Raw genomic sequence first — 25,345 nt, forward strand, 5'->3', positions numbered from 1 at the left:
AGGTCATTTATGTAGATCACAAACAACAGTGGTCCGAGCACGGAACCCTGTGGAACACCACTAGTCACCTTTCTCCATTTTGAGACACTCCCTTCCACCATTACTCTCTGTCTCCTGTTGCCCAGACAGTTCTTTATCCATCTAGCTAGTACACCCTGAACCCCATACGACTTCACTTTTGCCATCAACCTGCCATGGGAAACCTTATTAAACGCCTTACTAAAGTCCATGTATAGGACATCTACAGCCCTTCCCTCATCAATTAACTTTGTCACTTCCTCAAAGAATTCTATTAGGTTTGTAAGACGTGACCTTCCCTGCACAAAACCATGCTGCCTATCACTGATAAGTCTATTTTCTTCCAGATGTGAATAGATCCTATCCCTCAGTATCTTCTCCAACAGTTTGCCTACCACTGACGTCAAGCTCACAGGTCTGTAATTCCCTGGATTTTCCCTGCTACCCTTCTTAAACAAAGGGACAACATTAGCAATTCTCCAGTCCTCCGGGACCTCACCCGTGCTCAAGGATGCTGCAAAGATATCTGTTAAGGCCCCAGCTATTTCGACCCTCGTTTCCCTCAGTAACCTGGGATAGATCCCATCCGGTCCTGGGGACTTGTCCACCTTAATGTCTTTTAGAATACCCAAAACTTCCCCTTTCCGTATGACAACTTGACTTAGAGTATTTAAACATCCATCCCTAGCCTCAACATCCACCTTGTCCCTCTCCTTTGTGAATACCGATGCAAAGTAATCATTATGAATCTCACCCATTTCCTCTGAGTCCACGCATAAATTCCCTCTCTTGTCTTTGAGTGGGCCAATCCTTTCTCTAGTTACCCTCTTGCTCCTTACATACGAATAAAAGGCTTTGGGATTTTCCTTAACCCTGTTAGCCAAAGATATTTCATGACCCCTTTTAGCCCTCTTTATTGCGCGTTTGAGATTTGTCCTACTTTCCCGATATTCCTCCAAAGCTTCATCAGTTTTGAGTTGCCTCGATCTTATGTATGCTTCCTTTTTCATCTTAGCTAGTCTCACAATTTCACCCGTCATCCATGGTTCCCTAATCTTGCCATTTCTATCTCTCATTTTCACAGGAACATGTCTGTCCTGCACTCTAATCAACCTTTCCTTAAAAGACTTCCACATTTCAATGTGGATTTACCCTTAAACAGCTGCTCCCAATCCACATTCCTGAGCTCCGGCCGAATTTTGTTATACTCTGCCTTTCCCCAATTTAGCACTCTTCCTTTCGGACCCCTCTTGTCTTTGTCCATGAGTATTAATTAATGATGGGAAGAAATAATTACATGAAGGAGGGGTTTAATGAGCTAATTGTATGACTAATGATTGAAAGGCTTGAGGGGTTTTGTAATAATATATAGTCAACTGTAACTAAGAAAACATTGCCTTCACTTGCTGTAACTCAGTTACGCTTGTGCTGCAGCCCCGCGGTAAATAAAAGGTTCTTTGAAGTTATCTGGTGTTTGACTGCTGATTACCTCCGGTCTGAAAAATTTAGTATTATCATTGGGGCAGGAGATATGTTGATTATGCTGCCCGTTTTCCCCAGGCAGCGGGAGGTGTAGATGGAGTCCATGTATGGGAGGCAGGTTTGTGTGATGGACTGGGCGATATTCACGACTCTCTGAAGTTCCTTGCGGTCCTGGGCCGAGCAGTTGCCATACCAGGCTGTGATGCAGCCTGATAGGATGCTCTCTATAGTGCATCTGTAAAAGTTGGTAAGGGTTAATGTGGACATGCCGAATTTCCTTAGTTTCCTGAGGAAGTATAGGCGCTGTTGTGCTTTCTTGGTGATAGCGTCGACGTGAGTGGACCAGGACAGATTTTTGGTGATGTGCACCCCTAGGAATTTGAAACTGCTAACCATCTCCACCTCGGCCCCGTTGATGCTGACAGGGGTGTGTACAGTACTTTGCTTCCTGAAGTCGATGACCAGCCCTTTAGTTTTGCTGGCATTGAGGGAGAACATTGAACATTGAACATAGAACAGTACAGCACATAACAGGCCGTTCGGCCCTCGATGTTGTGCCGAGCATTATCCGAAACCAAGATCAAACTATCCCTGTCATTCTGGTGTGCTCCATGTGCCTATCCTATAACCGCTTAAAAGTTCCTAAAGTGTCCGACTCCACTATCACAGCAGGCAGTCCATTCCACACCCTAACGAAATGAAATGAAAATGAAAATTGCTTATTGTCACGAGTAGGCTTAAAATGAAGTTACTGTGAAAAGCCCCTAGTCGCCACATTCCGGCACCTGTTCGGGGAGGCTGGTACAGGAATCGAACCGTGCTGCTGGTCTGCTTTCAAAGCCAGCAATTTAGCCCTGTGCTAAACAGCCCCGAACCAGTCTCTGAGTAAAGAACCTACCTCGGACATCCCTCCTATATCTCCCACCCTGAACCTTATAGTTATGCCCCCTTGTAACAGCTACATCCACCCGAGCAAATAGTCTCTGAACGTCCACTCTATCTACCCCCTCATCATCTTATAAACCTCTATTAAATTGCCTCTCATCCTCTTCCGCTCCAAAGAGAAAAGCTCTAGCTCTCTCAACCTTTCCTCATAAGACCTATCCTGCAAACCAGGCAGCATCCTGGTAAATCTCCTTTGCACCCTTTCCAATGCTTCCACATCCTTCCTATAGTGAGGTGACCAGAACTGCGCACAATACTCCAAATGCGATCTCACCAGGGTCATGTACAGTTGCAGCATAACCCCGCGGCTCTTAAACTCAAGCCCCCTGTTAATAAACGCTAACACACTATAAGCCTTCTTCACGACTCTATCCACTTGAGTGGCAACCTTCAGAGACCTGTGGACATGAACCCCAAGATCTCTCTGTTCCTCCACATTCCTCAGAACCCTGCCGTTGACCCTGTAATCCGCATTCAAATTTTTTCTATCAAAATGAATCACCTCGCACTTATCAGGGTTAAACTCCATCTGCCATTTTTCGGCCCAGCTCTGCATCCTATCAATGTCCCTTTGTAGCCTATAACAGCCCCCCACCTCATCCACTACTCCACCAATCTTGGTGCCATCAGCAAATTTACTGACCCACCCTTCAGCCCCCTCCTCTAAGTCATTGATAAAAATCACAAGTAGTAGAGGACCCAGCACTGATCCCTGTGGCACACCGCTGGTAACTGGGCCCAGCACTGATCCCTGTGGTACCCCGCTGGGAACTGGACCCAGCACTGATCCCTGTGGTACCCCGCTGGTACCTGGACCCAGCACTGATCCCTGTGGTACACCGCTGGTAACTGGGCCCAGCACTGATCCCTGTGATACACCGCTGGTAACTGGACCCAGCACTGATCCCTGTGGTACACCGCTGGTAACTGGGCCCAGCACTGATCCCTGTGATACACCGCTGGTACCCAGCACTGATCCCTGTGATACACCGCTGGTACCCAGCACTGATCCCTGTGGTACACCGCTGGTAACTGGGCCCAGCACTGATCCCTGTGGTACACCGCTGGTAACTGGACCCAGCACTGATCCCTGTGGTACACCGCTGGTAACTGGACCCAGCACTGATCCCTGTGGTACCCCGCTGGTAACTGGACCCAGCACTGATCCCTGTGGTACACCGCTGGTAACTGGACCCAGCACTGATCCCTGTGGTACACCGCTGGTAACTGGACCCAGCACTGATCCCTGTGGTACGCCGCTGGTACCTGGACCCAGCACTGATCCCTGTGGTACACCGCTGGTACCTGGACCCAGCACTGATCCCTGTGGTACACCGCTGGTAACTGGACCCAGCACTGATCCCTGTGGTACCCCGCTGGTAACTGGGCCCAGCACTGATCCCTGTGGTACACCGCTGGTAACTGGACCCAGCACTGATCCCTGTGGTACACCGCTGGTAACTGGTCTCCAGTCTGAACATTTTCCATCCACCACCACTCTTTGCCTTCTATGTGATAGCCAGTTACTTATCCAATTGGAGAGATTGTTGTTGCTGCATAACCTCACGGTTCTCTATCTCCCTCCTGTATTTAAAAAAAAAAATATTTTATTGAGGCTTTTATAATTTTAACAATTTTAAACATCAAATTTCAACAAGAACAAAAACGCAGTAATATAGCCAACAACCCCCCCCCCCCCCCCCCCCCCAGCACAGACCCAGCCAACACAGCTTACACAAACAGTGCCACCTTCCCCAGCCGCCCCTCCGATGGTTCTCCTGCCCTTACCCCTCCCCCCAATGCCCCCCCCCGCTGACAGCTTAATTTTTCTCGATGAAGTTTGTGAATGGCTGCCACCTCCGAGCAAAGCCCTGCAGCGATCCCCTCCAGGCCAATTTCCGAGTCTGACAAACCCCGCCATGTTGCTAACCCACACCCCCAACTTCAGGGGCTCCGAGTCCCCCCCCATCCCAGTAAGATCTGTCTCCGGGCCACCAGGGAGGCAAAGGCCAGCACATCGGCCTCTCTGCCCCCCCCCCCCCCAAACACATCAAAGGTCAACTTGGCCCCACCCTCACTGTGACGTGCGTCAGCAAACCCCTCAGCCTCGGACATGCACAAAACATATGGACATGGTTCGCAAGGCCCTGCGCACAGAACCCACACCTATCCTCCACCCCCTCAAAGAACCTGCTCATCCAGGCCCTGTGGACCACCTTGAACTGGGTCAGGCTGAGCCTGGCGCGTGACGAGGATGCATTGACTCTCCTCAGGGCTTCGTCCCATAACCCAGCCTCCAACTCCCCTCCCAGCTCCTCTTCCCACTTTCTCTTCACCTCCCCTATCGGGGCTCCCTCCCTCTCTGAAACCTTCCCCTTTCCTACTCCTGTTCTCGACACCACTTTATCCTGCAGCCCCCAAGGTGGCAGGTGTGGGAATGTCGAAACCTGCCTCCGCACAATATCTCTTACCTATTCCCACCTGGCAACACAAACTCCTCCTCCAAGCTCGGGAAATTCTCATCAATAAAGGGATTCCCAAATCTCTCGATCCCTGCCCGCTGCCACCTCCAAAATCCTCCATCCAGCCCCCCCTCCCCGAGCAAACCGGTGGTTATCCCATATCGGTGCCACCCCGACGCCCCCTCCAGCCTCAGGTGCTCTGCCACTGTCCCCACATCCTTGGGGCTGCCATTACTACCGGGCTTGTGGAGTACTGAGCCGGCGAGAATGGCAGAGGTACCGTTAACAATGCCCCTAAACACGTGTCTTTACATGATGCTGCCTCCACCCACTCCCACACCGACCCCTCCCCCACTGACCCCTCCCCCACTATCCACTTCCTGACCATCGTTATATTTGCCGCCCAATAATAATTGCTAAAATTCACAAGAGCCCGCCTCCCCCTCCCCCACCACCTCCCCCTCACGCCTCCCCCCTCCCCCCTCACGCCTCCCCCCCTCCCCCTCACGCCCCCGCTCCAGCAGCACCTTCTTCACCCGACGGCTTTTACCCGCCCAAACAAATCCCGAGATCACTGCATTCACCTTTTTAAAGAAGGCCTTGGGGATAAAAATTGGAAGGCTCTGAAAAACAAACAAAAACCTCGGGAGGACGGTCCTTTTAACTGTCTGTACCCGCCCCGCTAGGAGCACGTTCCACCTCCCACAGTCCTCCTCATCTGTTCTACCAGCCAACACTGTTTTCAGTTTATGCAGCTGCTCCCACCCCCTGTGCCACTGGATACCCAAATACACCATCATCATCTCACCCAATCTCTCCTCCTGCCCCCTTCCCCTGGATCGCAAAGACCTCACTCTTACCCATATTCAATTTATACCCCGAAAACTGGCCAAATTCCTCTCATATCCCCAGAATCCCCCCAGCGGGTCCGATATGTACAGAAGTAGGACATCCGCATAAAGCGTGACCCTGTGCGCAAACCCCCCCCCCTCCCCCCCCTCCCAAACCCCTCTCCAAACCCTCCATCAGCTCCTCGTCTACCTTCAATTACTCCACCCTTTCCAAAAACCGCCTCATCCCCTCCACCCCAGCTGGGGTTCCGGCCTGTCCAGCTTGCTATAGAAGTCCTTAAACACCACGTTCACCCCCCGCCGGGTCCAGGACCATATTCCCACCAGTATCCTTCACTTTCCCAATCTCCCTCGCCGCCTCCTGCTTCCTCAACTGGTGCGCTAACATCCTGCTCGCCTTCTCTCCATACTTGAATATCGCCCCCTCGCTCTTCTCAACTGCTCTACTGCCTTACCCGTAGATAACAGCCCGAATTCCATCTGCAACCTCTGCCGTTCCTTTGCCATCCCTTCTTCCTGGGCTTCTGTGTACCTCCTGTGCACCTGCCCCCTTTCCTCCACTAGGCTTTCTACCACCATCCGCCCCGCCCCGCCTTCCGCTCTGCCATCCGCCCCGCCTTCCGCCCCGCCTTCCGCCCCGCCTTCCGCCCCGCCTTCCGCCCGGCCTTCCGCTCCGCCTTCCGCCCGGCCTTCCGCCCGGCCTTCCGCCCGGCCTTCCGCCCGGCCTTCCGCCCGGCCTTCCGCCCGGCCTTCCGCCCCGCCTTCCGCCCCGCCTTCCGCCCCGCCTTCCGCCCCGCCTTCCGCCCCGCCCTCCGCCCCGCCCTCCGCCCCGCCCTCCGCCCCGCCTTCCGCCCCGCCTTCCGCCCCGCCTTCCGCCCCGCCTTCCGCCCCGCCCTCCGCCCCGCCCTCCGCCCCGCCCTCCGCCCCGCCTTCCGCCCCGCCTTCCGCCCCTCCTTCCGCCCCGCCCTCCGCCCCGCCTTCCGCCCCGCCCTCCGCCCCGCCCTCCGCCCCGCCCTCCGCCCCGCCTTCCGCCCCGCCTTCCGCCCCGCCTTCCGCCCCGCCTTCCGCCCCGCCTTCCGCCCCGCCTTCCGCCCCGGAGTGATATTCAATACTGTCCCCTACACCAGGATAGATATTCAATACTGTCCCCTACACCAGGATAGATATTCAATACTGTCCCCTACACCAGGATAGATATTCAATACTGTCCCCTACACCAGGAGGGATATTCAATACTGTCCCCTACACCAGGATAGATATTCAATACTGTCCCCCTACACCAGGAGGGATATTCAATACTGTCCCCTACACCAGGATGGATATTCAATACTGTCCCCTACACCAGGATGGATATTCAATACTGTCCCCTACACCAGGATGGATATTCAATACTGTCCCCTACACCAGGAGGGATATTCAATACTGTCCCCTACACCAGGATAGATATTCAATACTGTCCCCTACACCAGGAGGGATATTCAATACTGTCCCCTACACCAGGATGGATATTCAATACTGTCCCCGTACACCAGGAGGGATATTCAATACTGTCCCCTACACCAGGATGGATATTCAATACTGTCCCCCTACACCAGGATGGATATTCAATACTGTCCCCTACACCAGGAGGGATATTCAATACTGTCCCCCTACACCAGGATGGATATTCAATACTGTCCCCCTACACCAGGATGGATATTCAATACTGTCCCCTACACCAGGAGGGATATTCAATACTGTCCCCTACACCAGGAGGGATATTCAATACTGTCCCCTACACCAGGAGGGATATTCAATACTGTCCCCTACACCAGGAGGGACTTGCTGGAGGACTGCACCGGGGTGGGGATGGGGGGGGGGGGGCGGCTGGGTGAAGTGCAGCTGGCTCTGGGGAAGTGGAACGGTTATAGGGGTGAGAGTGGCAGCTGGCTCTGGGGGAGTGGAACGGTTATAGGGGAGAGAGTGGCAGCTGGCTCTGGGGGAGTGGAACGGTTATAGGGGAGAGAGTGGCAGCTGGCTCTGGGGGAGTGGAACGGTTATAGGGGAGAGAGTGGCAGCTGGCTCTGGGGGAGTGGAACGGTTATAGGGGAGAGAGTGGCAGCTGGCTCTGGGGGAGTGGAACGGTTATAGGGGAGAGAGTGGCAGCTGGCTCTGGGGGAGTGGAACGGTTATAGGGGAGAGAGTGGCAGCTGGCTCTGGGGGAGTGGAACGGTTATAGGGGAGAGAGTGGCAGCTGGATCTGGGGGAGTGGAACGGTTATAGGGGTGAGAGTGGCAGCTGGCTCTGGGGAAGTGGAACGGTTATAGGGGTGAGAGTGGCAGCTGGCTCTGGGGGAGTGGAACGGTTATAGGGGTGAGAGTGGCAGCTGGCTCTGGGGGAGTGGAACGGTTATAGGGGTGTGAGTGGCAGCTGGATCTGGGGGAGTGGAACGGTTATAGGGGCGAGAGTGGCAGCTGGCTCTGGGGGAGTGGAACGGTTATAGGGGAGAGAGTGGCAGCTGGCTCTGGGGAAGTGGAACGGTTATAGGGGTGAGAGTGGCAGCTGGCTCTGGGGGAGTGGAACGGTTATAGGGGTGTGAGTGGCAGCTGGATCTGGGGGAGTGGAACGGTTATAGGGGAGAGAGTGGCAGCTGGCTCTGGGGGAGTGGAACGGTTATAGGGGTGAGAGTGGCAGCTGGCTCTGGGGGAGTGGAACGGTTATAGGGGAGAGAGTGGCAGCTGGCTCTGGGGGAGTGGAACGGTTATAGGGGAGAGAGTGGCAGCTGGCTCTGGGGGAGTGGAACGGTTATAGGGGAGAGAGTGGCAGCTGGCTCTGGGGGAGTGGAACGGTTATAGGGGAGAGAGTGGCAGCTGGCTCTGGGGGAGTGGGACGGTTATAGGGGAGAGAGTGGCAGCTGGCTCTGGGGGAGTGGAACGGTTATAGGGGTGAGAGTGGCAGCTGGCTCTGGGGGAGTGGAACGGTTATAGGGGAGAGAGTGGCAGCTGGCTCTGGGGGAGTGGAACGGTTATAGGGGAGAGAGTGGCAGCTGGCTCGGCGACTGCTGACGTTGGCACCGGGGGTTGGGGTGGGGGGCTTGTTTGTCAGGCTCCGGCAGGGGTGTGGAGTCTGGTTCTGAGGGTGGTGGGGGGTGCCGTCCGGCTCCAAAGAGAGGTGGTTTGGGGGCTGGGGGGAGGCTTGCTCCTGAGTAGTGAGGGGGGGTCTGGCTGCGGGGGATGTGGGGTGCAGCTGAAACATAGAAAGTAGGAGCACGAGGAGGCCATTCAGCCCTTCGAGCCTGCTCTGCCATTAATATGATCATCCAACTGAATAACCTGATCCCGCTTTCCCCCATATCATAGATCATAGAATTTACAGTGCAGAAGGTGGCCATTCGGCCCATCGAGTCTGCACCGGCTCCTGGATAGAGCACCGTACCCAAGGTTAACACCTCCACCCTATCCCCATAACCCAGTAACCCCACCCAACACTAAGGGCAATTTTGGACACTAAGGGCAATTTATCATGGCCAATCAACCTAACCTGCACAACTTTGGACTGTGGGAGGAAACCGGAGCACCCGGAGGAAACCCACGCACACACAGGGAGGATGTGCAGACTCCGCACAGACAGTGACCCAAGCCGGAATCGAACCTGGGACCCTGGAGCTGTGAAGCGATTGTGCTAACCACAATGCTCCTTTGATCCCCTTCACCCTCAGTGCTATATCTAACTGCTTCTTCAAAACATACACTGTTTTGTTCTCCACTACATCCTAGTGTAATGAATCCCACAGGCCGACCACTCTCTGGGTGAAGAAAGTTCTCCTCATCTCTGTCCAAAATGGTCTACCCCGTATCTTCAGACTGTGCCCCCTGGTTCTGGGCATATCCAGCATCGGGAACATCCTCCCTGCATCTACCCCGTCCAATCCTGTTAGAATTTTATAGCTTTCTGTGAACTCCAGAAATGTTGGTGTCACTGGCAGGCTGCTGATATAAAGAATTGTGTCTGTTTTGCCGTTTGTAGGTAAATGGAGCAACTTGAATACAGTCTATATGAGTTCTGGCTGCCTCTCCAATGCAGTGCCTAGCAGCCCCTGCACAGGAAGAGGCAAACATGAGTGGGGGCGGAGAGCAGGTCGACATCTTGCCTGTGGCTTTTGTTGTGAAAGATCGCTGGAAAGTGGTGAGTGATACTAGCTTTACCCTCCTCCACGCCCTACATTCTCCCCGCCCACTGTATCCCTCTCCCTACCTCACACTGCCCCCTGTCCCTTCCCTACCCTACACTCTCCCCTCTCCCTACCTCACACTGCCCCCTGTCCCTTCCCTATCCCACATTCTCCCCCCTCCCTACCTCACACTGCCCCCTGTCCCTTCCCTATCCTACACTCTCCCCCCTCCCTACCCCACACTGCCCCCTGTCCCTTCCCTATCCTACAGTCTCCCCCCCCTCCCTACCTCACACTGCCCCCTGTCCCTTCCCTACCCTACACTCTCCCCTCTCCCTACCTCACACTGACCCCTGTCCCTTCCCTATCCTACACTCTCCCCTCTCCCTACCTCACACTGCCCCCTGTCCCTTCCCTACCCTACACTCTCCCCTCTCCCTACCTCACACTGCCCCCTGTCCCTTCCCTACCCTACACTCTCCCCTCTCCCTACCTCACACTGCCCCCTGTCCCTTCCCTATCCTACAGTCTCCCCTCTCCCTACCTCACACTGCCCCCTGTCCCTTCCCTACCCTACACTCTCCCCTCTCCCTACCTCACACTGCCCCCTGTCCCTTCCCTACCCTACACTCTCCCCTCTCCCTACCTCACACTGCCCCCTGTCCCTTCCCTACCCTACACTCTCCCCTCTCCCTACCTCACACTGCCCCCTGTCCCTTCCCTACCCTACACTCTCCCCTCTCCCTACCTCACACTGCCCCCTGTCCCTTCCCTACCCTACACTCTCCCCTCTCCCTACCTCACACTGCCCCCTGTCCCTTCCCTACCCCACTCTCCCCTCTCCCTACCTCACACTGCCCCCTGTCCCTTCCCTATCCTACACTCTCCCCCCCTCCCTACCTCACACTGCCCCCTGTCCCTTCTCTATCCTACACTCTCCCCCCTCCCTACCTCGCACTGCCCCCTGTCCCTTCCCTACCCTACACTCTCCCCTCTCCCTACCTCTCACTGCCCCCTGTCCCTTCCCTACCCTACACTCTCCCCTCTCCCTACCTCACACTGCCCCCTGTCCCTTCCCTACCCTACACTCTCCCCTCTCCCTACCTCACACTACCCCCTGTCCCTTCCCTACCTTACACTCTCCCCTCTCCCTACCTCACACTGCCCCCTGTCCCTTCCCTACCCTACACTCTCCCCTCTCCCTACCTCACACTGCCCCCTGACCCTTCCCTATCCCACACTCTCCCCTCTCCCTACCTCACACTGCCCCCTGTCCTTTTCCTACCCTACACTCTCCCCTCTCCCTACCTCACACTGCCCCCTGTCCCTTCCCTACCCTACACTCTCCCCCCCTCCCTACCTCACACTGCCCCCTGTCCCTTCCCTATCCTACACTCTCCCCTCTCCCTACCTCACACTGCCCCCTGTCCCTTCCCTACCCTACACTCTCCCCTCTCCCTACCTCACACTGTCCCCTGTCCCTTCCCTATCCTACAGTCTCCCCCCTCCCTACCTCACACTGCCCCCTGTCCCTTCCCTATCCTACACTCTCCCTCCTCCCTACCTCACACTGCCCCCTGTCCCTTCCCTATCCCACACTCTCCCCTCTCCCTACCTCACACTGCCCCCTGTCCCTTCCTTACCCTACACTCTCCCCTCTCCCTACCTCACACTGCCCCCTGTCCTTTCCTACCCTACACTCTCCCCTCTCCCTACCTCACACTGCCCCCTGTCCCTTCCCTACCCTACACTCTCCCCCCTCCCTACCTCACACTGCCCCCTGTCCCTTCCCTATCCTACACTCTCCCCTCTCCCTACCTCACACTGCCCCCTGTCCCTTCCCTACCCTACACTCTCCCCTCTCCCTACCTCACACTGTCCCCTGTCCCTTCCCTATCCTACAGTCTCCCCCCTCCCTACCTCACACTGCCCCCTGTCCCTTCCCTATCCTACACTCTTCCCCCCTCCCTACCTCACACTGCCCCCTGTCCCTTCCCTATCCCACACTCTCCCCCTCTCCCTACCTCACACTGCCCCCTGTCCCTTCCTTACCCTACACTCTCCCCTCTCCCTACCTCACACTGCCCCCTGTCCCTTCCCTATCCTACGCTCTCCCCTCTCTATCTTACACAGTCCCCTCCCCCTATACCACCCTCTCAGCCCTACACAGTCCCCTCCCCCTATACCACCCTCTCAGCCCTACACAGTCCCCTCCCTACCCTACGATCACCCCTGCCCTGTCCCTCTACCCTCCTCTGCTCCCTACACTGTCTCCTCGCCCTGCCATGTACCCCTCTCCCAACCCTATACTGTGCCCCCCGACCACTGCCCCATAACCCCCTCCTCACCCTATGCAATCCCCCCCTCCCCCATACCACCCTCGCAACCCAACACTCTCCCCTTCCTCTGTACCCTCTCCCTGTCCTTTTTTATAATTTTTATTTTAATGTCACAAGTCGGCTTACATTAACACTGCAATGAAGTTACTGTGAAAAGCCCCTAGTCGCCACATTCCGGCGCCTGTTCGGGTCACAGAGGGAGAATTCAGAATGTCCGTATACACCTAACAGCACGTCTTTCGGGACTTGTGGGAGGAAACCGGAGCACCCGGAGGAAACCCACGCAGACACGGGGAGAACGTGCAGACTCCGCACAGACAGTGACCCAAGCCGGGAATCGAACCTGGGACCCTGGTGTGAGGCAATGGTGCTGCTGTGCCGCCCCTTTCGACTCCTAGCCTCACTGACGCTCTGCACCCATTTGACCTCCTCCCACAGCCCCCATGTACATCCCGTATCATCAACTCTAGTCTGATATTTGTGTCACATTTAGACCATTGCACTGTGTCAATATTCCAGCTGAAGAAGATTGGTGGAGGAGGATTTGGCGAGATATACGAGGCAACAGATTTGTTAATCCGGGAAAGTGTTGCACTGAAGGTGGAATCTGCCCAACAACCGAAACAGGTGCTGAAAATGGAGGTGGCAGTTCTGAAGAAGCTCCAAGGTAGGGAAGATTGTCCTTCTGTGTGTGTCTGTCTCTGTCTGTCTGTCTCTGTCTGTGTGCGCGCGTGCGTCTGTCTCTGTCTGTCTCTGTCTGTCTCTGTCTGTCTCTGTCTGTCTCTGTCTGTCTCTGTCTGTCTCTGTCTCTGCCTGTCTCTGCCTGTCTCTGCCTGTCTCTGTCCTGTCTCTGCTCTGTCTCTGCCTGTCTCTGTCTGTCTCTGTCTGTCTCTGTCTGTCTCTGTCTGTCTCTGTCTGTCTCTGTCTGTGTGCGTCTGTCTGTGTGCGTCTGTCTGTGTGCGTCTGTCTGTGTGCGTCTGTCTGTGTGCGTCTGTCTCTGTCTGTGTGCGTCTGTCTGTGTGCGTCTGTCTGTGTGCGTCTGTCTGTGTGCGTCTGTCTGTGTGCGTCTGTCTGTGTGCGTCTGTCTGTGTGCGTCTGTCTGTGTGCGTCTGTCTGTCTCTGTCTGTCTGCCTCTGTCTGTGTGCGCGCGTGCGTCTGTCTCTGTCTGTCTCTGTCTGTCTCTGTCTGTCTCTGTCTGTCTCTGTCTGTCTCTGTCTGTGTGCGTCTGTCTGTGTGCGTCTGTCTGTGTGCGTCTGTCTGTGTGCGTCTGTCTGTGTGCGTCTGTCTGTGTGCGCGCACGCGTCTGTCTGTGTGCGTCTGTCTGTGTGCGTCTGTCTCTGTCTGTGTGCGCGCACGCGTCTGTCTGTGTGCGCGCACGCGTCTGTCTGTGTGCGCGCACGCGTCTGTGTGTGTGCGTCTGTCTCTGTCTGTGTGCGTCTGTCTCTGTCTGTGTGCGCGCACGCGTCTGTCTGTGTGCGTCTGTCTGTGTGCGTCTGTCTGTGTGCGTCTGTCTGTGTGCGTCTGTCTGTGTGCGTCTGTCTGTGTGCGTCTGTCTGTGTGCGTCTGTCTCTGTCTGTGTGCGCACACGCATCTGTCTGTGTGCGTCTTTCTGTGTGCGTCTGTCTCTGTCTGTGTGCGTCTGTCTCTGTCTGTGTGCGCGCACGCGTCTGTCTGTGTGCGTCTGTCTGTGTGCGTCTGTCTCTGTCTGTGTGCGCGCACGCGTCTGTCTGTGTGCGTCTGTCTGTGTGCGTCTGTCTGTGTGCGTCTGTCTCTGTCTGTGTGCGCGCACGCGTCTGTCTGTGTGCGTCTTTCTGTGTGCGTCTGTCTCTGTCTGTGTGCGTCTGTCTCTGTCTGTGTGCGCGCGCGTCTGTCTGTGTGCGCGCGCGTCTGTCTGTGTGCGCGCGCGTCTGTCTGTGTGCGCGCGCGTCTGTCTGTGTGCGCGCGCGTCTGTCTGTGTGCGCGCGCGTCTGTCTGTGTGCGCGCGCGTCTGTCTGTGTGCGCGCGGTCCGTCTGTGTGCGCGCGGTCCGTCTGTGGGCGCGCGGTCCGTCTGTGTGCGCGCGGTCCGTCTGTGGGCGCGCGGTCCGTCTGTGGGCGCGGGGTCCGTCTGTGGGCGCGGGGTCCGTCTGTGGGCGCGCGGTCCGTCTGTGGGCGCGGGGTCCGTCTGTGGGCGCGGGGTCCGTCTGTGGGCGCGCGGTCCGTCTGTGGGCGCGCGGTCCGTCTGTGGGCGCGCGGTCCGTCTGCGGGCGCGCGGTCCGTCTGCGGGCGCGCGTCAAGGGCGTCTGCCCGCGCGTCAAGGTGTCTGTCTGCACGCGCGCGTCTGTCTGCGCGCGCGTACTTCTGTGTGGGCGCGCGCGCGTCTCTCTGCGCGCACGTTTCTGTCTGCGGGCACGCGTCTGCCTGCGCGCGGCGCGTCTGTCTGCGTGCGCGCCGTCTGTCTGCGTGCGCGCGGTCTGTCTGCGGGCACGCGTCTGTCTGCGCGCGTCTGTCTGCGCGCGCGTCTGTCTGCGTGCGCGTCTGTGTGTGCGCGTCTGTCCTTCTGTGCGCGCGTCTGTCCTGTGGGCGCGCGTCTGTCCTGTGGGTGCGCGTCTGTCTGTGGGCACGCGTCTGTCTGTGGGCACGCGTCTGGCTGCGTGCGCGTCTATGTGCGCGCGTCTGTCCTTCTGTGCGCGCGCGCGTCTGTCCTGTGCGCGCGTCTGTCCTGTGCGCGCGCGTGTCTGTCCTGTGCGCGCGCGCGTCTGTCCGTCCGTCTGTGTGCTCGCGTCCGTGCCCATGTGTGCACCCCTTGTGCCCGTGTGCCTAACTGTGTGTTGGCGTGTTCCTGTTCCCGTGCCCTGCCACGTGTGTGTATATGTATGTGCGTGCGAGTCCGTGTTCAACCCTGTGCGCAAGACTCCACGTTGCTGTGCGCACATGTCTGTGGGGAATATATTAACTTGAACAGTGACTGCTTTCCTCCCCCGCTCCACCGGCCCTTTTCTCTACCAGGCCGTACATTACAGTAATTGGTGTTTTTATTCTGTTGGTTGTTCAGGGAAGGATCACGTGTGCAGATTCATTGGCTGTGGGAGGAATGAAAAGTTTAACTATGTGGTGATGCAACTTCAGGTAAACTGCTGGTTGGAGTTATTTTCTGAATGTGGACAGTCTGCTCCAGCTCATGGACATCCTCGTCCCCAATCAAACTATTATCCCTACTTATCCTGGCCATTCCTCCCACCATAATCTCCATCTTCATTCACTCAACACTTAAATGGATGTACTTTATACCACCATATATGGCTGGACTATATAACGCACCGACAGGCCCCGATGGACGGTTTTGATAAGGTAGCAGAGAGGGTTGATGAGGGTTATGTTGTTGATGTGGTATACCTAGACATTCAGAATGCACATAATAAAGTTCCACACAACAGACCGAAGAGCCAAGCTACAGATCGTGGAAATAGAGGGGCAGTAAGAAAAATAAACTGGGGAAGAGCCGAAAGGTTGGCTGGCAAAAACTGTAGCTGAACAATGAAAATAACTGAAAAGAGAAATGATCCGGGCACAGCCAGGGTATGTTCCCTGACAGAGAATTAAGGACAAACAAATCCAGAGGTCCGTGGATGAAAAAGGAGATAGAGATTAATATGAGGAAAAAAATGGGTCGCAAGTAGAAAATAGAGTTGAGTCTCCAGACAGATCCTAATCTCTCTCCAGACAGATCCCGATCTCTCTCCAGGAAGATCCCGATCTCTCTCCAGACAGATCCCGATCTCTCTCCAGGAAGATCCCGATCTCTCTCCAGACAGATCCCGATCTCTCTCCAGAAAGATCCCGATCTCTCTCCAGACAGATCCCGATCTCTCTCCAGACAGATCCCGATCTCTCTCCAGACAGATCCCGATCTCTCTCCAGACAGACAGATCCCGATCTCTCTCCAGACAGACAGATCCCGATCTCTCTCCAGACAGATCCCGATCTCTCTCCAGACAGATCCCGATCTCTCTCCAGACAGATCCTAATCTCTCTCCAGGAAGATCCCGATCTCTCTCCAGAAAGATCCCGATCTCTCTCCAGACAGATCCCGATCTCTCTCCAGACAGATCCCGATCTCTCTCCAGACAGACAGATCCCGATCTCTCTCCAGACAGACAGATCCCGATCTCTCTCCAGACAGACAGATCCCGATCTCTCTCCAGACAGATCCCGATCTCTCTCCAGACAGATCCCGATCTCTCTCCAGACAGACAGATCCCGATCTCTCTCCAGACAGATCCCGATCTCTCTCCAGACAGATCCCGATCTCTCTCCAGACAGATCCCGATCTCTCTCCAGACAGACAGATCCCGATCTCTCTCCAGACAGACAGATCCCGATCTCTCTCCAGACAGATCCCGATCTCTCTCCAGACAGACAGATCCCGATCTCTCTCCAGACAGATCCCGATCTCTCTCCAGACAGACAGATCCCGATCTCTCTCCAGACAGACAGATCCCGATCTCTCTCCAGACAGACAGATCCCGATCTCCCTCCAGACAGATCCCGATCTCCCTCCAGACAGATCCCGATCTCTCTCCAGACAGATCCCGATCTCTCTCCAGACAGATCCCGATCTCTCTCCAGACAGATCCCGATCTCTCTCCAGACAGACAGATCCCGATCTCTCTCCAGACAGATCCCGATCTCTCTCCAGACAGACAGATCCCGATCTCTCTCCAGACAGACAGATCCCGATCTCTCTCCAGACAGACAGATCCCGATCTCTCTCCAGACAGACAGATCCCGATCTCTCTCCAGACAGACAGATCGCGATCTCTCTCCAGACAGACAGATCCCGATCTCTCTCCAGACAGACAGATCCCGATCTCTCTCCAGACAGATCCCGATCTCTCTCCAGACAGATCCCGATCTCTCTCCAGACAGACAGATCCCGATCTCTCTCCAGACAGATCCCGATCTCTCTCCAGACAGATCCCGATCTCTCTCCAGACAGATCCCGATCTCTCTCCAGACAGATCCAGATCTCTCTCCAGACAGATCCCGATCTCTCTCCAGACAGATCCCGATCTCTCTCCAGACAGATCCCGATCTCTCTCCAGACAGATCCTGATCTCTCTCCAGACAGATCCCGATCTCTCTCCAGACAGACAGATCCCGATCTCTCTCCAGACAGACAGATCCCGATCTCTCTCCAGACAGACAGATCCCGATCTCTCTCCAGACAGACAGATCCCGATCTCTCTCCAGACAGACAGATCCCGATCTCTCTCCAGACAGACAGATCCCGATCTCACTCCAGACAGACAGATCCCGATCTCTCTCCAGACAGACAGATCCCGATCTCTCTCCAGACAGACAGATCCCGATCTCTCTCCAGACAGACAGATCCCGATCTCTCTCCAGATAGATCCCGATCTCTCTCCAGACAGATCCCGATCTCTCTCCAGACAGACAGATCCCGATCTCTCTCCAGACAGACAGATCCCGATCTCTCTCCAGACAGACAGATCCCGATCTCTCTCCAGACAGACAGATCCCGATCTCTCTCCAGACAGACAGATCCCGATCTCTCTCCAGACAGACAGATCCCGATCTCTCTCCAGACAGACAGATCCCGATCTCTCTCCAGACAGACAGATCCCGATCTCTCTCCAGACAGACAGATCCCGATCTCTCTCCAGACAGACAGATCCCGATCTCTCTCCAGACAGATCCCGATCTCTCTCCAGACAGACAGATCCCGATCTCTCTCCAGACAGACAGATCCCGATCTCTCTCCAGACAGACAGATCCCGATCTCTCTCCAGACAGACAGATCCCGATCTCTCTCCAGACAGACAGATCCCGATCTCTCTCCAGACAGACAGATCCCGATCTCTCTCCAGACAGACAGATCCCGATCTCTCTCCAGACAGACAGATCCCGATCTCTCTCCAGACAGACAGATCCCGATCTCTCTCCAGACAGACAGATCCCGATCTCTCTCCAGACAGACAGATCCCGATCTCTCTCCAGACAGATCCCGATCTCTCTCCAGACAGACAGATCCCGATCTCTCTCCAGACAGACAGATCCCGATCTCTCTCCAGACAGATCCCGATCTCTCTCCAGACAGACAGATCCCGATCTCTCTCCAGACAGACAGATCCCGATCTCTCTCCAGACAGATCCCGATCTCTCTCCAGACAGACAGATCCCGATCTCTCTCCAGACAGACAGATCCCGATCTCTCTCCAGACAGACAGATCCCGATCTCTCTCCAGACAGATCCCGATCTCTCTCCAGACAGATCCCGATCTCTCTCCAGACAGATCCCGATCTCTCTCCAGACAGACAGATCCCGATCTCTCTCCAGACAGACAGATCCCGATCTCTCTCCAGACAGACAGATCCCGATCTCTCTCCAGACAGACAGATCCCGATCTCTCTCCAGACAGACAGATCCCGATCTCTCTCCAGACAGACAGATCCCGATCTCTCTCCAGACAGACAGATCCCGATCTCTCTCCAGACAGACAGATCCCGATCTCTCTCCAGACAGACAGATCCCGATCTCTCTCCAGACAGACAGATCCCGATCTCTCTCCAGACAGACAGATCCCGATCTCTCTCCAGACAGACAGATCCCGATCTCTCTCCAGACAGACAGATCCCGATCTCTCTCCAGACAGACAGATCCCGATCTCTCTCCAGCCAGACAGATCCCGATCTCTCTCCAGACAGACAGATCCCGATCTCTCTCCAGACAGACAGATCCCGATCTCTCTCCAGACAGACAGATCCCGATCTCTCTCCAGACAGATCCCGATCTCTCTCCAGACAGATCCCGATCTCTCTCCAGACAGACAGATCCCGATCTCTCTCCAGACAGACAGATCCCGATCTCTCTCCAGACAGACAGATCCCGATCTCTCTCCAGACAGACAGATCCCGATCTCTCTCCAGACAGACAGATCCCGATCTCTCTCCAGACAGACAGATCCCGATCTCTCTCCAGACAGACAGATCCCGATCTCTCTCCAGACAGACAGATCCCGATCTCTCTCCAGACAGACAGATCCCGATCTCTCTCCAGACAGACAGATCCCGATCTCTCTCCAGACAGACAGATCCCGATCTCTCTCCAGACAGACAGATCCCGATCTCTCTCCAGACAGATCCCGATCTCTCTCCAGACAGATCCCGATCTCTCTCCAGACAGACAGATCCCGATCTCTCTCCAGACAGACAGATCCCGATCTCTCTCCAGACAGATCCCGATCTCTCTCCAGACAGACAGATCCCGATCTCTCTCCAGACAGACAGATCCCGATCTCTCTCCAGACAGACAGATCCCGATCTCTCTCCAGACAGACAGATCCCGATCTCTCTCCAGACAGACAGATCCCGATCTCTCTCCAGACAGACAGATCCCGATCTCTCTCCAGACAGACAGATCCCGATCTCTCTCCAGACAGATCCCGATCTCTCTCCAGACAGACAGATCCCGATCTCTCTCCAGAGACAGATCCCGATCTCTCTCTCCAGACAGATCCCGATCTCTCTCCAGACAGACAGATCCCGATCTCTCTCCAGACAGACAGATCCCGATCTCTCTCCAGACAGATCCCGATCTCTCTCCAGACAGACAGATCCCGATCTCTCTCCAGACAGACAGATCCCGATCTCTCTCCAGACAGACAGATCCTGATCTCTCTCCAGACAGACAGATCCCGATCTCTCTCCAGACAGACAGATCCCGATCTCTCTCCAGACAGACAGATCCCGATCTCTCTCCAGACAGATCCCGATCTCTCTCCAGACAGGCAGATCCCGATCTCTCTCCAGACAGACAGATCCCGATCTCTCTCCAGACAGATCCCGATCTCTCTCCAGACTGACAGATCCCGATCTCTCTCCAGACAGACAGATCCCGATCTCTCTCCAGACAGATCCCGATCTCTCTCCAGACTGACAGATCCCGATCTCTCTCCAGACAGACAGATCCCGATCTCTCTCCAGACAGATCCCGATCTCTCTCCAGACAGACAGATCCCGATCTCTCTCCAGACAGACAGATCCCGATCTCTCTCCAGACAGATCCCGATCTCTCTCCAGACAGACAGATCCCGATCTCTCTCCAGACAGATCCCGATCTCTCTCCAGACAGACAGATCCCGATCTCTCTCCAGACAGATCCCGATCTCTCTCCAGACAGACAGATCCCGATCTCTCTCCAGACAGACAGATCCCGATCTCTCTCCAGACAGACAGATCCCGATCTCTCTCCAGACAGACAGATCCCGATCTCTCTCCAGACAGACAGATCCCGATCTCTCTCCAGACAGACAGATCCCGATCTCTCTCCAGACAGATCCCGATCTCTCTCCAGACAGACAGATCCCGATCTCTCTCCAGACAGACAGATCCCGATCTCTCTCCAGACAGATCCCGATCTCTCTCCAGACAGATCCCGATCTCTCTCCAGACAGACAGATCCCGATCTCTCTCCAGACAGATCCCGATCTCTCTCCAGACAGATCCCGATCTCTCTCCAGACAGATCCCGATCTCTCTCCAGACAGACAGATCCCGATCTCTCTCCAGACAGACAGATCCCGATCTCTCTCCAGACAGACAGATCCCGATCTCTCTCCAGACAGACAGATCCCGATCTCTCTCCAGACAGACAGATCCCGATCTCTCTCCAGACAGACAGATCCCGATCTCTCTCCAGACAGACAGATCCCGATCTCTCTCCAGACAGACAGATCCCGATCTCTCTCCAGACAGACAGATCCCGATCTCTCTCCAGACAGACAGATCCCGATCTCTCTCCAGACAGACAGATCCCGATCTCTCTCCAGACAGACAGATCCCGTCCTCTCTCCAGACAGACAGATCCCGACTCTCTCTCCAGACAGACAGATCCCGATCTCTCTCCAGACAGACAGATCCCGAGTCTCTCTCCAGACAGACAGATCCCGATCTCTCTCCAGACAGACAGATCCCGCATCTCTCCTACAGACAGATCCCGATCTCTCTCCAGACAGACAATCCCGATCCTCTCTCCAGACAGACAGATCCCGATTCTCTCTCCAGACAGACAGATCCCGATCTCCTCTCCAGACAGACAGATCCCGATCTCTCTCCAGACAGACAGATCCCGATCTCTCTCCAGCCAGACAGATCCCGATCTCTCTCCAGACAGACAGATCCCGATCTCTCTCCAGACAGACAGATCCCGATCTCTCTCCAGACAGACAGATCCCGATCTCTCTCCAGACAGACAGATCCCGATCTCTCTCCAGACAGACAGATCCCGATCTCTCTCCGACAGACAGATCCCGATCTCTCTCCAGACAGACAGATCCCGATCTCTCTCCAGACAGACAGATCCCGATCTCTCTCCAGACAGACAGATCCCGATCTCTCTCCAGACAGACAGATCCCGATCTCTCTCCAGACAGACAGATCCCGATCTCTCTCCAGACAGACAGATCCCGATCTCCCTCCAGACAGATCCCGATCTCTCTCCAGACAGACAGATCCCGATCTCTCTCCAGACAGACAGATCCCGATCTCTCTCCAGACAGACAGATCCCGATCTCTCTCCAGACAGACAGATCCCGATCTCTCTCCAGACAGACAGATCCCGATCTCTCTCCAGACAGAATCCCGATCTCTCTCCAGACAGACAGATCCCGATCTCTCTCCAGACAGATCCCGATCTCTCTCCAGACAGACAGATCCCGATCTCTCTCCAGACAGACAGATCCCGATCTCTCTCCAGACAGACAGATCCCGATCTCTCTCCAGACAGACAGATCCCGATCTCTCTCCAGACAGACAGATCCCGATCTCTCTCCAGACAGACAGATCCCGATCTCTCTCCAGACAGACAGATCCCGATCTCTCTCCAGACAGACAGATCCCGATCTCTCTCCAGACAGACAGATCCCGATCTCTCTCCAGACAGACAGATCCCGATCTCTCTCCAGACAGACAGATCCCGATCTCTCTCCAGACAGACAGATCCCGATCTCTCTCCAGACAGACAGATCCCGATCTCTCTCCAGACAGACAGATCCCGATCTCTCTCCAGACAGACAGATCCCGATCTCTCTCCAGACAGACAGATCCCGATCTCCCTCCAGACAGATCCGATCTCTCCAGACAGATCCCGATCTCTCTCCAGACAGACAGATCCCGATCTCTCTCCAGACAGACAGATCCCGATCTCTCTCCAGACAGACAGATCCCGATCTCTCTCCAGACAGACAGATCCCGATCTCTCTCCAGACAGACAGATCCCGATCTCTCTCCAGACAGACAGATCCCGATCTCTCTCCAGACAGACAGATCCCGATCTCTCTCCAGACAGATCCCGATCTCTCTCCAGACAGACAGATCCCGATCTCTCTCCAGACAGACAGATCCCGATCTCTCTCCAGACAGACAGATCCCGATCTCTCTCCAGACAGACAGATCCCGATCTCTCTCCAGACAGACAGATCCCGATCTCTCTCCAGACAGACAGATCCCGATCTCTCTCCAGACAGATCCGATCTCTCTCCAGACAGATCCCGATCTCTCTCCAGACAGACAGATCCCGATCTCTCTCCAGACAGACAGATCCCGATCTCTCTCCAGACAGACAGATCCCGATCTCTCTCCAGACAGACAGATCCCGATCTCTCTCCAGACAGACAGATCCCGATCTCTCTCCAGACAGACAGATCCCGATCTCTCTCCAGACAGACAGATCCCGATCTCTCTCCAGACAGACAGATCCCGATCTCTCTCCAGACGACAGATCCCGATCTCTCTCCAGACAGACAGATCCCGATCTCTCTCCAGACAGACAGATCCCGATCTCTCTCCAGACAGACAGATCCCGATCTCTCTCCAGACAGACAGATCCCGATCTCTCTCCAGACAGACAGATCCCGATCTCTCTCCAGACAGACAGATCCCGATCTCTCTCCAGACAGACAGATCCCGATCTCTCTCCAGACAGACAGATCCCGATCTCTCTCCAGACAGACAGATCCCGATCTCTCTCCAGACAGACAGATCCCGATCTCTCTCCAGACAGACAGATCCCGATCTCTCTCCAGACAGACAGATCCCGATCTCTCTCCAGACAGACAGATCCCGATCTCTCTCCAGACAGACAGATCCCGATCTCTCTCCAGACAGACAGATCCCGATCTCTCTCCAGACAGATCCCGATCTCTCTCCAGACAGACAGATCCCGATCTCTCTCCAGACAGACAGATCCCGATCTCTCTCCAGACAGACAGATCCCGATCTCTCTCCAGACAGACAGATCCCGATCTCTCTCCAGACAGACAGATCCCGATCTCTCTCCAGACAGACAGATCCGATCTCTCTCCAGACAGATCCGATCTCTCTCCAGACAGACAGATCCCGATCTCTCTCCAGACAGACAGATCCCGATCTCTCTCCAGACAGACAGATCCCGATCTCTCTCCAGACAGACAGATCCCGATCTCTCTCCAGACAGACAGATCCCGATCTCTCTCCAGACAGACAGATCCCGATCTCTCTCCAGACAGACAGATCCCGATCTCTCTCCAGACAGACAGATCCCGATCTCTCTCCAGACAGACAGATCCCGATCTCTCTCCAGACAGACAGATCCCGATCTCTCTCCAGACAGACAGATCCCGATCTCTCTCCAGACAGACAGATCCCGATCTCTCTCCAGACAGACAGATCCCGATCTCTCTCCAGACAGACAGATCCCGATCTCTCTCCAGACAGACAGATCCCGATCTCTCTCCAGACAGACAGATCCCGATCTCTCTCCAGACAGACAGATCCCGATCTCTCTCCAGACAGACAGATCCCGATCTCTCTCCAGACAGACAGATCCCGATCTCTCTCCAGACAGACAGATCCCGATCTCTCTCCAGACAGACAGATCCCGATCTCTCTCCAGACAGACAGATCCCGATCTCTCTCCAGACAGACAGATCCCGATCTCTCTCCAGACAGACAGATCCCGATCTCTCTCCAGACAGACAGATCCCGATCTCTCTCCAGACAGACAGATCCCGATCTCTCTCCAGACAGACAGATCCCGATCTCTCTCCAGACAGATCCCGATCTCTCTCCAGACAGACAGATCCCGATCTCTCTCCAGACAGACAGATCCCGATCTCTCTCCAGACAGACAGATCCCGATCTCTCTCCAGACAGACAGATCCCGATCTCTCTCCAGACAGACAGATCCCGATCTCTCTCCAGACAGACAGATCCCGATCTCTCTCCAGACAGACAGATCCCGATCTCTCTCCAGACAGACAGATCCCGATCTCTCTCCAGACAGACAGATCCCGATCTCTCTCCAGACAGACAGATCCCGATCTCTCTCCAGACAGACAGATCCCGATCTCTCTCCAGACAGACAGATCCCGATCTCTCTCCAGACAGACAGATCCCGATCTCTCTCCAGACAGACAGATCCCGATCTCTCTCCAGACAGACAGATCCCGATCTCTCTCCAGACGACAGATCCCGATCTCTCTCCAGACAGATCCCGATCTCTCTCCAGACAGACAGATCCCGATCTCTCTCCAGACAGACAGATCCCGATCTCTCTCCAGACAGACAGATCCCGATCTCTCTCCAGACAGACAGATCCCGATCTCTCTCCAGACAGACAGATCCCGATCTCTCTCCAGACAGACAGATCCCGATCTCTCTCCAGACAGACAGATCCCGATCTCTCTCCAGACAGACAGATCCCGATCTCTCTCCAGACAGACAGATCCCGATCTCTCTCCAGACAGATCAGATCCCGATCTCTCTCCAGACAGACAGATCCCGATCTCTCTCCAGACAGACAGATCCCGATCTCTCTCCAGACAGACAGATCCCGATCTCTCTCCAGACAGACAGATCCCGATCTCTCTCCAGACAGACAGATCCCGATCTCTCTCCAGACAGACAGATCCCGATCTCTCTCCAGACAGACAGATCCCGATCTCTCTCCAGACAGACAGATCCCGATCTCTCTCCAGGACAGACAGATCCCGATCTCTCTCCAGACAGACAGATCCCGATCTCTCTCCAGACAGACAGATCCCGATCTCTCTCCAGACAGAC

The 25,345-nt window shown here is 55.3% G+C and overlaps 2 protein-coding genes across 2 annotated transcripts in view; one reads left to right on the top strand and one right to left on the bottom strand.

The window, feature by feature from the left end:
* The first annotated feature begins 9,768 nt into the window (after positions 1-9,768).
* On the top strand, positions 9,769-15,470 carry LOC119966900 (tau-tubulin kinase 1-like). Its single transcript, XM_038798856.1, has 3 exons — positions 9,769-9,922; positions 12,767-12,914; positions 15,280-15,470. Exons 1-3 carry the CDS (start codon positions 9,815-9,817, stop codon positions 15,468-15,470), a joined length of 447 nt encoding a protein of 148 aa, XP_038654784.1. The 5' UTR covers positions 9,769-9,814.
* Positions 15,471-15,598: 128 nt separating this feature from the next.
* LOC119966901 (tau-tubulin kinase 1-like) overlaps positions 15,599-25,345 on the bottom strand; it is a 57,647-nt gene continuing 47,900 nt past the window's right edge. Inside the window, exon 6 of the mRNA XM_038798857.1 lies at positions 15,599-15,620. Coding sequence (XP_038654785.1) covers positions 15,599-15,620 — 22 coding nt within the window. The remainder of the gene's footprint in view (positions 15,621-25,345) is intronic.

This window comes from Scyliorhinus canicula, chromosome 6, assembly GCF_902713615.1.
Source record: "Scyliorhinus canicula chromosome 6, sScyCan1.1, whole genome shotgun sequence".
NCBI classification, from domain to species: domain Eukaryota; kingdom Metazoa; phylum Chordata; class Chondrichthyes; order Carcharhiniformes; family Scyliorhinidae; genus Scyliorhinus; species Scyliorhinus canicula.

Coding starts and splice junctions, on each gene's coding strand:
- LOC119966900 (XM_038798856.1), top strand. CDS start 9,815: ATGCAGTGCCTAGCAGCCCCTGCACAGGAAGAGGCAAACATGAGTGGG. Junction 9,923..12,766: donor TGAAAGATCGCTGGAAAGTG/GTGAGTGATACT, acceptor TCAATATTCCAG/CTGAAGAAGATTGGTGGAGG. Junction 12,915..15,279: donor AGTTCTGAAGAAGCTCCAAG/GTAGGGAAGATT, acceptor TTGGTTGTTCAG/GGAAGGATCACGTGTGCAGA.